The 15,450-nt window shown below is 37.2% G+C and overlaps 1 protein-coding gene across 1 annotated transcript in view; it reads left to right on the forward strand.

The window, feature by feature from the left end:
* The window catches only part of LOC309558726 (titin-like), a 320,308-nt gene that overhangs the window by 13,644 nt on the left and 291,214 nt on the right, over positions 1-15,450 (forward strand). The window contains exons 3-9 of the mRNA XM_082261775.1: positions 8,123-8,326; positions 9,120-9,407; positions 11,964-12,049; positions 12,260-12,489; positions 13,684-13,900; positions 14,397-14,546; positions 15,311-15,442. Of these exons, the coding sequence (XP_082117901.1) occupies positions 8,123-8,326; positions 9,120-9,407; positions 11,964-12,049; positions 12,260-12,489; positions 13,684-13,900; positions 14,397-14,546; positions 15,311-15,442 (1,307 nt within the window). The remainder of the gene's footprint in view (positions 1-8,122; positions 8,327-9,119; positions 9,408-11,963; positions 12,050-12,259; positions 12,490-13,683; positions 13,901-14,396; positions 14,547-15,310; positions 15,443-15,450) is intronic.

Below are 15,450 nucleotides of genomic sequence, written 5' to 3' on the forward strand. Positions count from 1 at the left end.
CTAAAATAATTTGTGAGAGTCACTAAATCTTTAACAATAGGTGTCATTTTTAAAGGGCAGCACAAATGCTTGGGGTAGCATTATTGGGTAAAGAAGAAGTCACCGTACATGATACTGTACATTCCAGTTGGTGGCTATGATATGCTGGGGTTGATTTACTAAAACGGGTTTGTGCAAAATTTGGTTTAGCTCTGCAGAGAAACCAACCAGCTTCCAGTTTTTTTTTTTTTTTCTTGTCAAAGCTCAATTGAACAAACTGGAGTTAGTAACTGATTGGCTACCATGCACAGCTGCACCAGATTTTGCACTCTCCAGTTTTAGTAAATCAACCCCACTGTACTTAACTGAATAAGGTCAATCATTGTCAAAGATCCACTTTTTGTAAACAACCATAGCTTGTTTTTTTTTTTTGTCTTACTTGCAATTATTAACATGAATAATTAAAACAGCTCACTTGTCAGTGTGGTGTTGTTTATGTGACTCCCAGAATGACTGGCTTCAATTCTTGGGTTCTTACTCTGGCGACTTGGTTGCTGACTCCTGCCTGTTGGCTTCATGTTAGTTGCCCTCTGGATGACTAGTGATCTGACTTTGGCAGCACAGTGACATAATGACACATAAAAGTTCACTTCAAAGGATCAGATGATATTGGAAGAGGTTGTTGGTTACTATTTCAGGAAAGCTGATCCTCTCTAAAGCTACATGGCAGACAGCTGTTTCTCTATAAAAGGTTTGATTTGTTGATCATCTGCCCACATCTCCCAGCTCTGTTAGTGCTCCAACAAGTTGTCTTGTCAATCAAGTGCCTCGACTGCAGCTGTCTTTTCTAAAATAGAAATTCACTGAGATTGCGGATTTTACCTGTTGACAATGGGGTGTGAACGAGGAAGAAAAACAAAATGGTGTTACCACTGTATTTGCTTTTTTCACACAAGTCACATTTTTTGTCACATTATATCAAATGTAACGAGGCTGCAAATAGTAAATGGAAACTGACAAGTGCAGTGCAGCTAGTTATACACAGTTACCTTGTACTTTTATATATTCACTTTGAAGTTAAAGTCTATTAGTGATGCAGCTTGACAGATGACAGCCATCAAATTCTGATGAGTTGTAGCATGTACAAAATAAGCCCAATCTACTTTTATAGTTTATAAATGTTCTAAAACACATATAATGTAAGTCAGTGCTGCAATATTTTTCTGCAGAACAAAAACATGTATTAAGTGCGGACCTGAGCTGAATGTACATGAAAATCTTTGTTTGGCACAAAGGACCTCACTTGTTAAAATGCAAACATTGCTTTCTTTTAGTTTTCTTTAATGCATCAAAAAGCAAATTACAAAAAAGTAGTGTGATAAATAGGTTACTCCATCTATGTACCTCTACATTTTGGGTCAATCCTTATACTTTTTCAATCAGGAGTAACAGGGGGCGATTTACTAAAGGCAAATAGGCTGTTCACTTTAGAGGGGAAGTTGCACTGTGCAAAGGATATTTGCCCCAGAGTTTAGTGGATGTTGTAAAATTTCACTTTGCAAAGAACGCCCAATAACATGCAAGGAATATAGAATAAAGAGCATTTTTCCTTGCACGTGAATGAATGATAGACATCAGTGGAGCTTTACCTCATTTACCTAAGCTTCTTTGAAGGTGAGCAATCTGTTTCCCTTTAGTAAATCAAACCCACATTCTGTGATTCTGGTTTGCCTTTCGATGCATTGAAGAAAAATAAAAGGAAGTGATGTTTGCAATTTAGGATATGTGAAGTCCCCTGTTGATCTTTTATGGACATTTTGTCTCTGTTCACCTGCTGAAATGCCCGGCTGGATGATGTCACTCTTGGGCATATGCACGGGAGTCATCTCATCACAGTACAGAGCCCTGCGTTAAATATGTTCTAAGCTGCGCATGCACGGCTTAGTGTACATTACCGCTGACAGGTAGGGGATCAATAGGGTCCCTTCTGTCATAAAACCCTGTCTGTAAGTGTTTTTTAATATTTGAGTTTATTTCCACTTTAAGGCATGCAATAATGTTGATTCCAAATGCCAAACACTGCTCATAATATACATAAAAGTTGTCTGTCAAGCACACATTATTTAGTATTTCAATTCAAATTCATACTTTTTATTACCATTTACATGATCACGCAACCCCAGAATTTTAAATATCTTGTCTAAAATGATTGTATAGCCCAAGCATTTCTTTTTAGTTTTAGATCAAGTAGTAGAGATAGGCCTCTGTCAGTTTATTTCTTGCTCCCTGTGACCTATTAGGGTGATTTATGTTCTTGTTCTAGAGGCAGAACAGGAAGTGGGAGGAATTCCCTTCTAAGGCAGTTGTCACCAGAACAAGTTTCCTCATTGGAAGATTTAGAGTCAACTGTAAAATTTTAGTCCTCTCATGACTTTCTGTCTTGGTGATAATGGTTACCAGGACAAATAAAAAAGGGTAAATGTTGAGCAGAGACACAGACAGCAAATAAAACATAGCAAGAGTTCTCAAAATGTCCATTCTATTCTATTCTATTAAAAAAAAAATGCTACTTGTGTCTGTATAGAAGATCTGTGCATGTGAGATAATTTTGAGATGATCTTACTTTTCCTGTTGGATTTTTTAAATGTGTTTTTGGAAGGCAGAATACTGCAGTGGGATTGAGACTGTTGTATGGGGTGGGGAGCATAGCTGGAAATTTGATTTTGATTGATGTTCCCATGTGTAAAAAATAACTCCATAAATATAAATTGATCAGTCCTAACTGCTTTTTTACTGTCCCTAATTTCCTAAAATAATAGTTTCCTAAAATGATAGTTTCAAATACATATTTTGTGTACTGTTGCATATAAAAGCATATTAGTTGTGTTTTTTAATTTATTTTTTTTTGTGCAGTGTTTCAATTGAAAGGCTTAATTTATTGAATGGTTTCGGAGTGCATTCAAAATATCTTTTTTTGAAAGAATGGTGTAAATACTGTTGATTTTCCTGGTACGGCAAGCAACTATAGTTCAGCTAAATACAGTAAATATAGATTCCTGTAACTTAGTTGGTGGTTGCCATAGGTTGTTAGACACTGCTATCTGCATCAGGTCTCAACTGGATTTTAACAATAAAGCAATGACAAATGGGCAGTTACTTATAGCAACCAAGAAAAATATATCTTTCCATGATCTTATGGCTATGATGAATTAATATATAACTTTATGTGATGTGTTGTTGAGGATCACTTTTTATCTTTGCACTATGTTTAATATGCCCAGTTGTGTTGTACTCCATTGCCACTGTTACAAATTGGGAAATGGACAGTCATTTCTCACTATGGAAAAAATAAAAATGCCTCCAAACTTATTATTTTATGTTTTTTTGTTGTTGATAGAGTGGAAAAGGTTTAGAACATTTGTCCATGCCACTGTTAAAAATCCAAATCTAATAAAAATCAAATTTTCTGTCCTGGAAAGGCATTAGTAACTAGGACAGGAAGTGAAGAGAAATCCCTCCATGGGGTCACAGACTGACCCCATGATTCCAGCTCAAGCATTGATTATGGCAGTTGGTGCCAGATGTGGTGTTTCTGAAATTGTGCATGTATGTATTTTAGGCCCAGGGGTCCATATACAATTTCTAGGAGCAAGTTACAGCAATGTAAAATAGCATGCGGTGCATGGTTTGTTACAGATCCATTCATTTTGAAAGGCACCCCGACAGGCTCTTACAGTGGTGGACAATGACCACATGATGGCACAGAACACATGACGTGTGTTTTAGCTCACTGTGTTAAAATAAAAAAATAAAAACTATTAGGTTGGTTTAATGTAGTTGGCCTAAATGCTCAATATTGTGTGGCGTTAATGCATGTGTATCAGCGCATAGCATACTGTGAGAGGGGTTTCAGACTGCATTCTTACTTAATCATTTCAAAATGTGTGAAATCAATGGGCTGCCCTATTCCTGTGGCACAAAAACGCAGGGCTATTGTGTGCATGTTCCCAAAACGTTAAATGTGAATGCAGCCTAAAGCTGGTATAATAAATATCTTGTGTTAGCTAATAAAATGCATATATTTTGTATCTTTAAATTATCAAAATGAAGCCATCCTAAACATACAAAAAATATAGATGCAGTAAGTTTACTAGCCATTGGCCGGTTTTATTTAAGCTGATCCATGGGCAAAGTTGGCAAGTATTTCCCCACAGATTTTTGTAGACATTATAACAAGAAAAATTGAGTAGCATGCCTTTACCCTGCTTGGAATGTTGTAAGAAAAAAATACCAACTCCACCCAAAACTAGTGTTCAAATTCTAATGCTCACCAAAGAGATGTGTTACATGATATGTCCTTTTATAGTTCTCAATGGCTCTAGGGGCAAGATTTTTTTAAACACTACGATTCCCAGTGTTGGCCAACTGCTGTGGCCATTACAAAATCATAAGATGGTGTCACGCTTCCCAAATAGATTTTCTATAATGTGTCTATAATGTGTGATAAATAAATAACTGGGGACGTCACTTGTGAGAAAGTGATTGTGATAGAGGGTGGAGAATAAATTAGTACATGGAAATGTTGTCACAGGAATCTTTAGAAGTACAAGACCTATATAGACTATTTAAGGTATCTCTACTCATACCAAATTAAAATATAAAAGTTAGGGTTAAAGCAGAACTAAAGGCAAAACTTTATTTTATTTTTTCTTTTTTGGATAGAGTAAAGCCCGGTACACACTACTATTTTTTTTTATTCAACCCTGCGGGCTGAACGAAAAAAAAACTGACATCTCAGGTCAGAGCCACTGTACTAACTATGCGATGTTAGTACAGCGATCTTCCCAGCTGTTGTATTGTGTTCTGACATTGGCTGAGAGTGCTGATATGGAGCGGATTGGCCGACCTTCGGCAGAAATTGGCCAAATGGCCAGCTTTTGTTAGACCAGCTGCACACAAGTTGAATGTCAGCAGGTTTCTATTGTGCCAACCAATGCCCTCCGACATTTGGCTCATGTATACTAGGCTTAAGGGAGGTTTATAAGCCTTGTCAGGGTTTTTGGTCACCTGTGTCACCTTGCAGAGCTTTTGCTTTTCTTCCTGTCCCATAGCCGAAAAGGAAATTAGAGGAAATCCCTGCAAATTAAGGTAATTCCTTGGGGAGCCTCAGGTTACCAGAACTAGTGTCCCCATTGCAAGATATCCTCTATATTCGTTTTCTGGAGACAACCCAAAATTTAGGATTTTCTTTTATTTGCACTTTCAAGATAATTGTAGACAGGACTGATCGTGAGGGTGAATGAATCGCAGCAGTAAAAACTGACAGGGGCTCTAATCCCTCTCCACTCCATCCAAAACTAAAAAAAAGTTTAGTTATATTTTAACCTTAATCTGCTACTATTTAAATGCTATAGATTGCAAGCAAGGAACTGATTGTGTTTAGATTATTTTGGAAAGTTATACTATATTTTCATATTTTTTTTTTACGTCTGGAAATGTTTGCATTTGACATAGTTTTAAGAGTTCATGGACCCCTGTAATGAAAGGAAAGATCACACAAGTGAGTAGTATAAATTGAAGCCAGAGCTCAGAGATAACTCATTTTGGTTGCACTAGTTATGTAATCTGCTTAACATCATGGAGTCTCTCCGCAGTTTTCTGACAGCATTTTGGTTATCTAACACAGGGGGGGGGGTTATTTACTAAAACTGGTGTGTGCAAAATCTGGTGCAGCTCTAAACCAATAAGCTTCCAGGTTTTATTGCCAAAGCTTAATTGAACAAGCTGAAATTAGAAGCTGATTGGCTACCCTGCACAGCTGCACAAGATTCTGAGTGCACCAGTTTTAGTAAATTTCCCCCATTGTATTTACTTATATATACAAATGTTCTAAGTACCGTATATATGGTGCCTAAAACTGTAATAATTAAATGTGTGACCTATCATGTAATGAAGAATGTACTAGTCTACCATTTATGATGTTGCACAATGGTATTTACGCTGGATTCACTGAGCATAGCGGAAACTCGCGAATTTTGCACTATTTTGCGCATTTCCACTTGTAGCGCATAGGTCAGCCCATTCATTTGAATGGGTTGCCCTATGCATAACAATAACTTTGAAGAAGCAAACCTTTTTTGGAGTGGAGCGTGGTGCATTTTTTCACAGGACATTTTGGCACACTTGCAGTGCAATTACCCTGCTTGCGTTGCCATTAACAATTAATGGCACACCAAACATGACGTGCATTTGCATCACATATACAGTACATTTCTGAAACGCACGGCACCTTTTCTATGCAGTTGTCACGCATTCCAGAAACACCAGGTATGAATGGAGCCTTAATGTGTATAGCCTGTGTTGTACAGGACAACACAGTTTAGCCATGCACTCCAGTTATCTGAATCATTACTGTGAAATTAAGACATGTATGTATGTACTTTGAATGGAGTCCTCTGTACACGGGGGGGGGGGGGGGTGTTAACGGAGGACGAGGTGTCACTGCGTGACTCATTCAGTTCTGAGTGTAAATGTGACCTTCAGCTATTGAGCTTTGTAAACAGGTCATTTTAGCAGGGCAGATGAGAAGAGTCTGGAGAACTCTGAGTATAAAGGACTTCAGCCCCATCTGCAGTCTTGAAACGGGAAAAAGAAAAGATTGGTGTAAAATATTATACTTTAGCTTTGACCTTAATACATAATAATCATTTCTATACAATACCTTTAACATAAGTGGTAATTTGCACTTGAATAATATTTCATGTGAGTATAACCAGAAGCTCCAAAAGGATTAGCCCACCTAAATTTTTTTTTTTTTTAATTGGTGGATGCTGGTTGATTAAATCACCCACTGGCCTCTCAATGGAACCCAAGTTCACTGAAGTTCTAGGTTCATCTTCATACTACCATGAATTTCCATTCCTTCTGCTATCAAAATTATTCTGCCGGCTGGGGGATTTAAACTGATTTTCCGATTTTGGAGAACAGATCTTTCAATTTTAGTCTGGGATAATATTTTTTTTATAACATGTAACTACAGTTGCAGTTTAAAGGCTTTATGTGGTCACAAAACATGACCATGACTTTGCACTGAAGTACAGCTATGTTACACCTACCTTATACACACTATGCAATATAATGTAATTACCGCTTTTTTTGTAACCTTCAAAAGAAGGAATCCTGCCTTCCTATTTATATAATGTAGCCATTTTGGACAATTTCATTTGTGACCAGAAAGTAGGTCGAAATAGAATGGCTTTGTCCAAAGCAACCAATTAGTTGTTAGTTTATGCTAATAAAGGTGACAGTGTATAGAATTTATATTATGAGGTGCTTCTAAACTATCAATTACGTGATCATGAAATATTGTGAAATTTTCAATAATTTATTTTTAATTAGGCTCATTTTTCTTTCTTTTTGCTTTGTTTATTTTTATGAAAGATGTCATATTTTCATAGAACAGTGCCATATACCTAATGTAATTGCTATACTATAGAAAAGTATCACTTACTAAAGGCCGAAAGCATTAGTCTGAGACACTTCTGAGGTAATTAAGAATTTATTGATGGCAAATTACACCTGCAGTTGACTTACTTCTGACCTGCATTTCGTTTGATTTAATCGGGTTTTGCATTTCCATAGACTTGTATAGGAAAGCAAAACCAGTCTGATGGTATTAAAAGTAGTCAGAGAGAGAGTTTGACCGCACTCAGGAGTAGATGAAATGGAAGTGTTTTATTCCCCATAAAACTTGAATACATACAGTGTATCACAATAATATGGGACAGGTTGACGTGTTTCATGATTCTACAGATCGGTTATGAGTAAGCGATCTGTAGAATCGTGAAACGCGTCAACCTGTCCCATGTCTTTGTGATGCACTGTATGTATTCAAGTTTTATGGGGAATAAAACACTTCCATTTCATCTACTCCTGAGTGCGGTCAAACTCTTTCTCTGACTACTTGATGACTGGATGGCGGATCCGACCTGCACCAGAGTGCCTTGCCTGTTACTACAAATGATGGTATCAAAAGCCCATACATTAGTGACACAGGCCCTAAATTAGCTATGAAAATGTTCACTGTTAGGATATATTTATTATACAAGAATTTATTTCAACATATTTTTTCTTGTCTCCATAGGTTTTCCAGTTCCTGAGGTGAGCTGGTTTAGGGATGGCCAGGTTATTTCCGCTGCAACACTGTCCGGCGTGCAGATCTCGTTTAGCGATGGCCGCGCTAAACTTGTTATCCCCGCCGTTACAGCAACAAACAGTGGAAGATATTCCCTAAGAGCCGCCAATGGAGCAGGACAAGCAACTAGCACAGCTGAGCTACTTGTTACAGGTAAGAAATGTGTTGATGAACTTTTAATAACAAGATATAGTTCAATGATCACCCTTACTGTGACAGCATGTTATGAGCCTAACTCCTGTTTATGAGACTACAGCTTGTGTACGTCCTTCAAGGACTCATAATAACATCACTAAGATGCTCAAATGAGTTGCACCATCAAAATGGCTTTCTTTTCAGTAGGGCTAGATTCACATTATGGTGTACTGAGCCAAGCAGTAGGGAGGTACTTAGCAAGAATTGAAAACCCCTGCCAAGTCCCCCCCCCCTTTTTTAAAGAAAAAGGGGTTAAAAACCTCAGGGTTTTTTACCCACAGCACCACCATATGGTTAAATCTTGTACTGTAGTGTGACAAAAAAAATACAGTGGTCCTCTGTTATATGGATCTCTTACTATAACCCTTAAATACTCAAAGCATGTTTTTCGATTTCATTTTTTTTTTTTTTTTTTTTTTAGATCACTTAGTTCAATAACTATTCCCACTAAGAAAGATCTTTAGAACATTACCTTATGGTGGTACTAGATGACATGTGTTAAAGGGACTTAATAAAACCATTGTGCTGTATTTAACTTATGGGACCAGTTAAAAACCTTTGTTAAATTAACTAAGAGGCCAATTTTACCTAGAACTGTTAATAACATAAGTACTGTATAAGTATTTGGGTAACATTTGGGTATGTCATGTCAAAAACTGAACGTGCCAATCAACCCATATCCTAAAAACTGTTTAATGAAATATTTGTATTATCCTTTGTGATATTAAGATATCTCTTTCCTTTTCTGTAGCTGAAACAGCACCCCCAAATTTTACACAAAGACTACAGACTACAACAGTAAGACAAGGCAGTCAAGTTCGTCTTGACGTAAGAGTGAGTGGAATCCCTACACCTGTGGTGAAGTTCTACAGAGAGGGAGCTGAAATTCACAGCTCCCTAGATTTCCAGATCCTTCAAGATGGAGACCTCTACAGTTTAATCATTGCAGAAGCATACCCCGAAGACTCCGGAACCTATTCTGTAAATGCCACAAATAATGTCGGACGTGCTACTTCAACAGCTGAACTCACCGTTCAAGGTATTCCTTGGATTTCCAGGAAGAATTTTGAGAGTTTAAATACCTATCATTAATACTGTCATTTTATTTATGCATATCAATGTCTTATGTACATTATAGTGCAATATTCACTACTTTATACTGTATAGGCTTTATTTTAGTAATCAATCTACACAGGTTTCAAAGATACACATTTTCTTTTGTAAATTTATAAAGGCGTTTGACATATTAATATATGGAGTTAATGAAATTCCATTCATACTTATTCATAAAGTTAATGCAAATTCAGTGATGATGTAATGGTGGGATGTGAAATTGCTGTTTAAGTATAACATTACATTTCTTCAGAGAGTATTTCATTACATTATACTACATTTACAGCGGTTACTAATTCCAGGGTCATATTTTTGTCAGTGCACCTAATTGAACATTTATATTCACCCAGGACCAGGCACTCCTTGCAAAGATTCTGACATATTAAACTCAGCTATGCAACCACATTAGAGAACACTCATACTTTTGGGGCCCACTTAGATCTACTTGTTGCAGTAACAAACTATGTTAATGTGCGTTGCTACAACAAATGGCAAACTATGAACTGTTTTGTGTTGAATTTGTGGTATGTTCATTTTGAATGGCACTTCAACTTACTAATACAAGTCAGTGCACTGGCATTGCAGCACATTGAAATGCCCAGTTACGTACAAACTGTGCATGTTCGATTCTTGCAGTGTTGTGGTACAGATTATTCTGTAGCTGCTATTAATTCTTACCTTCAGATACAATTTTGCTTTTTGGGATTGCACAGATTCCTAGGTGAACATGACTGCCATTAACATGTTCTTCCAGTTATCCAGTTATGGGAAAGGGAAGATGATGGTTTACATGGGTAGAATAGATCCTACTGCTGTAGCATGGACAAAGCAGAACTTCTTTCCCTCTACCCTGTCTCAACACAACTCTCCAACTGCCAACTAGCAGTTTTCAAACTTGTGACCAAATAAACTCTATGGGGTTGATTTGCTAAAACTTGAAAGTGCAAAATCTGGGTCAGCTGTGCATGGTAGCCAATCACCTTCCAGGCTTCTAACTTCTGTTCAATTAAGCTTTGACAAAAAAAAAAAAAAAAAAAAAACTGGAAGCTGATTGGATTATATGCAGAGCTGCACTGTATTTTGCACTCTCCAGTTTTAGTAAATCAACCCCTATATCTCCTATTTAGAATACATTTTTAAAAAAGGAAGGAGCGGCATAGTTTAGTAGCACAAACTCTAGAAAGTTACAAAATTCCTATCAGGCAACCAACTATCTACAAAAAAAGAAAAATGTAAAGAGCAAGCCACCCAGAATATCTATGTTGACTGGTGTAACGGATCAACCTGCACCCGGACCGGCACCTCCATTGACGGATGCTCCTAGTGCTTCCCGAGGGCTCCAAGCACTCCACCAGACACCGTAACCACTTCAGACCCCACAAACCGCCGCAGCTTGGTTGGAGTCTCACTGTCCTGCACCTACAACAAGGCTCCAGGTTCCCGTGGGTAACCCTCACTTTCCCCAGAGAGTGAAGCAGGAACAAGTACAAGCTCTTTCACAAGCTCTTACAAGATTATCCAAGGGAGTATGAAGGACATAGCAATCCCTTGTAGCATATTCCCCCAATGAGAGACAGGACTGTAGATTGAGGGTGAAGTATATCTCTTTATTGAACAAGAAAAATACTTTTATACAGTTTTCCCCGACAGCGTTACCGCCCAGGTGGACCTTGTTGAAAACAGGCCCTGACATTCTGAATCCAATTAAAACTGTATGGGAGTTTTACACTCCCCTACAGTGTACACAAAGATATACACTGTGGGACAACCCCCCCTCCCCCTTAGCAGCCAATCCACATACACATATACATCCCATAATAAGCTTATCTTAAGGCAGACAGAACAATGTGAGGTCATTAACATTTAACAATGAGACAGACACAATCCACATTCCATTTCAATACACAAACAATAGGGAATCCTGTCTGGCATGCAGGGATATGGAATAAACACATTATTTAGGAGTCAGACTCCATGGCAATAGTCTACAACAGTGTAAGACTCCCAGTGTGAAGTGGGAATAAATCTTCATATTTCTATATGAAGACATTGCTGACAAATATTACTGTCCCATCTGAAGCAATTTTAACCATTAAGAATCTGCTCCTCACTTCCAGTGAAGGTGAATACCATCACAAAAGGGAAATCAAGCGAATCTCTTTCAGGCAGCCAGTGGTTACAGGAAAGAAATTCAATCCGTGTATGGCCTACCTTACTCTTTTATTGATTTGATTACAATATAATTATATCTGATTAGCTGTTATGTGTAACTGCACTTCATATATTATAATTGTTGCTCCCTGAATGAACTAAACTAAATAGGTAGGATAACTTGCTGGTTAAGTTTGAATATCTTGAAATAATAAAGCTTTATATTTTCATGGGGAAATATTTGTCAAATCTTTCTGTTTGTCAAAGTAATAGATTTTTTTAAATGTTTTAATTCTATAATTTTAACATTAACTCCTTATTTCCAAACAAGCTGACGAAGAAATACCTGCCAAAAAGACAAAGACAATTGTATCGACTGCTCAGATTTCCCAAACAAGACAAGCACGTTTCGAAAAGGTACACTAGTTAAAGTTGTGTCATGTTGTTGTCTTGAACTATCCAAAACTTTCTTCCCCCTTCTGCTTGTTCTTTAGCTGTCGCTTTTCTATTATAGTAAAGCACTTAACTTTGCATTGTACTTGCTGTACTAGTGTACATATATGTTTATACTATAAAATATTGTAACATGCATGTGAACATAATTCACTGAATATTTGACCCTTACAGAGAGTAGAGGCTCATTTTGATGCAAGATCCAGTACCACAGTTGAGATGACATTTGAAGGGCAACTGCCCCATAAAACTCCTCCCAGAATTCCTCCAAAGCCTTCATCAAAATCACCGACTCCAGTGATTCCTACTAAGGTCCAGATGGTGAGGCAGCAATCACCATCACCTATACGGCAATCTCCTTCTCCTGTCAGACATGTGAAAGCCCCAGTTCCTTCACCTGTCAGGTACAGTCAGTTTGGCTTTTGTACTTTATCAACGGTTAAAATATCCAAATGTTTTATTTTATTTCCTGAAATGTGCTGATGTGTTTATTCAAACCAGCACCAGCCTTGCGACTTTGACACATAAATACCTACAGTGGCCATTATGAAGCGGGTCTGTCTCGCTGCTGGATTTCTCATTTATTTCACATTCTGAAGAATACAGCAGGAGTAAGACTCCCAAGCTGCAGCAAGAGAAGTAAGACGCAAAGATAGTATAGGGCTGAGCAAGAAAGTCTGAAAGGCACACTACGCTTTCCAGCATCTATCCATTTCTTGAAATAATGGAGGGAATGACCCTTTAATACATATAATCTGTGCAAGCAAGGATACTTCTTTAAAACATTGCAGGTTTTTGATTTCCCACTGTAAATTTTGGCACAAAGTTGTGTACAAGTCCGAAATCTCCTTTAAATTCAACTATGTTGACTAATAATATTTTTAAACCAAATCAAGCATATGTAGAATTTAGGATAAAAAGCAGTGAACATGGTAAAGCTCTCTGCTTTGAATTATAATATGCTTGAGGTGGTTATAGTCATATTAGTGCACTTGTAACAAAATCAAGTGAGTACTATCTGTATTTTTTTTTTAATTTGCACTAACATTTAAACTTTTAGGACAAACCTTCAGGGAGTACCTACTTCTTATAAGGTGCAAATGAGTACTTCTTGGACCTTAGAAGAAGGGGGTACTCCCAGAAAGCTCGTCCTGAAAATTGAACTGTTAGTACAAAAAAAAAAAAAAAAGCATCACAGTACTAAATGGTTTTGGCATTCAGAGCAGAGTATGTCTGGTTTCCTATACCTATAGCTTGTCATGTAGTTTTCAGAAAGTGCAATGGTGCCATCATGTGGCTAGGATACAGAATGCAGCAGAGTCAAAAATTGTATTTATATATACAATATATATATATATATATATATATATATATATATATATATAAACATATATACATATATATATCTATATCTATATCTCTCTCTATATATATATATATATATATATATATACATTTTTGGTTATCTTTTTGTAATCTACATTATGACTTGTCATAAAATCTAAACTTACATCAGTGAGTTCCTTCTTCTAAGAATTATTTGTAAAATGTTTATATATACATGTAACTAATGTTATGAAAATGTAATGTTCCTTTAGGTCAGTCTCTCCGGCTGGAAGAGGACTGTCCAGTTCTCCAATTAGATCTGTGAAATCTCCATCTCCTTCAAGGAGTTCACTAATATCAGCTGGTGCTGAGGTTCCACCTCCTTGGAAGCATGAAGTATTTGTGTCCTCCTCAACGTCACAGATGAAGACTGAGCAGAAGTGGGAAGCAAGGGAGCAGGTGACTGTCACTGGATTAGAGCAGAGAGAGGTAAAAATATACATTTTTAAATACTGGTATTATGTAGATTTTTGTTCTTAAAAGTAGGGGGTTTACTGTTGTAATCTAAAAGTTTATGACCTCCTAGTGTAGTAGTACATATTGCCCCCATAGGTCATTCTTTGTGCAACTGCCCATGAAGTAACAATAACAACTATATCTATCTACTGTGTAATGTCGCTGACAGGGGAACATTATATTTGCATGTAAAAGCCATATCACCTTTTTCTCCTATGTGTTGACATGTGCTATCCTGTAAGGGCTGGATAGAAGGTGAGAGCCATTCCTTCTTGTATCAAGAAGAATTAATAGATAAGGAACCACTATTATATTACAATGTAACACCTTAAACTTGCCTATTTGAAACAAAACTGATGGTAAACAATAGCACAAACAATTATTCAGTTAATCTGATAACACTGTATGACTAAAGATATTTTTTTCAGTTTTTACCTTTGAAACATGTATTTTGATGTGACTGATATAGGTCTACGGAGCAGGGAGAACAGCAGCTGTTGCTACAGTAGTTGCTGCTGTTGACCTGGCCAGAGTGAGAGAGCCTGCTCCAAGTGCCATTGAAGTGACTGCTAAAAGGACAGCAATGTCTGCCGTGCACATTCAGCCTGTCCATGAACAGGTAGAAAACCATGCCAAGCTGTAGTGGCAAATAGAGCACAAATGCGTCTAAATCAGGGGCAAGCTGGAGATATTTGACAAGAGAACAAATTATCAACCATTTTGATTCAATCAAAATTCTGGGCTTTTGTTTAGATATACAACAGAACTTCCTGGGTCTCATGATGCGGTAAAATATATCATGTCAATTGATGTGGCTTCATGTTGAGGCTATCTATGAAATTTCTTTACACTAAAGGTTTAAATCAGTCCACTGAAAACTGATATCTAAGTCTGCACAGCTGTGTGTGTTATGTCAATTATGAGAGAGTCTCACTTTTTCTGTTAGGGTTTTAAACTATTTTTGCAGAGAGTGCAGCAGGAGGGGTGAGATCTAGTCGTTAAAGCCTGCAAGTGATACACAAACCTAATAGGTAACAGTGCACCAGACTCCACCTATAGCCAAAATATCACTTTCTGTGGACTGACCTTTTAAGTTTAAATACTGGCTGATATATCAATCCAACCATGCAACTAGAGCTGTTGTCCTTACATTCATTTAGTACCAGCCAGTCCAGCTTGTCCCTGCATAGATAGAGCATAAATATAACAAGAGCTTGCTACATGCTTTATTGACTCCCATGTTTGTGCCTTCATCTTCATCAAACAAATCTACCATCACCATGCTTTCAGCTTACCCACTTCATTTATTCTTTTTTTTTTTTTTGCGCATCATAATTCATATATATTTTTATTGTAAGCAAACATTTCTTTTATAAACACCAGGTTAAAAAAGAAGCTGAAAAAACTGTAAGCACTATAGTTATGTCCACTGACAAAAGCAAACAAGAAACAGTTACAAGAACTATAGAAGGAGTTGCAGCCAAGCGGGAACAAATACACGCAGTACAAGAGCAGGTGAATTT

This window comes from Pelophylax lessonae, assembly GCF_965119305.1.
Source record: "Pelophylax lessonae genome assembly, chromosome: 6".
NCBI lineage: Eukaryota > Metazoa > Chordata > Amphibia > Anura > Ranidae > Pelophylax > Pelophylax lessonae.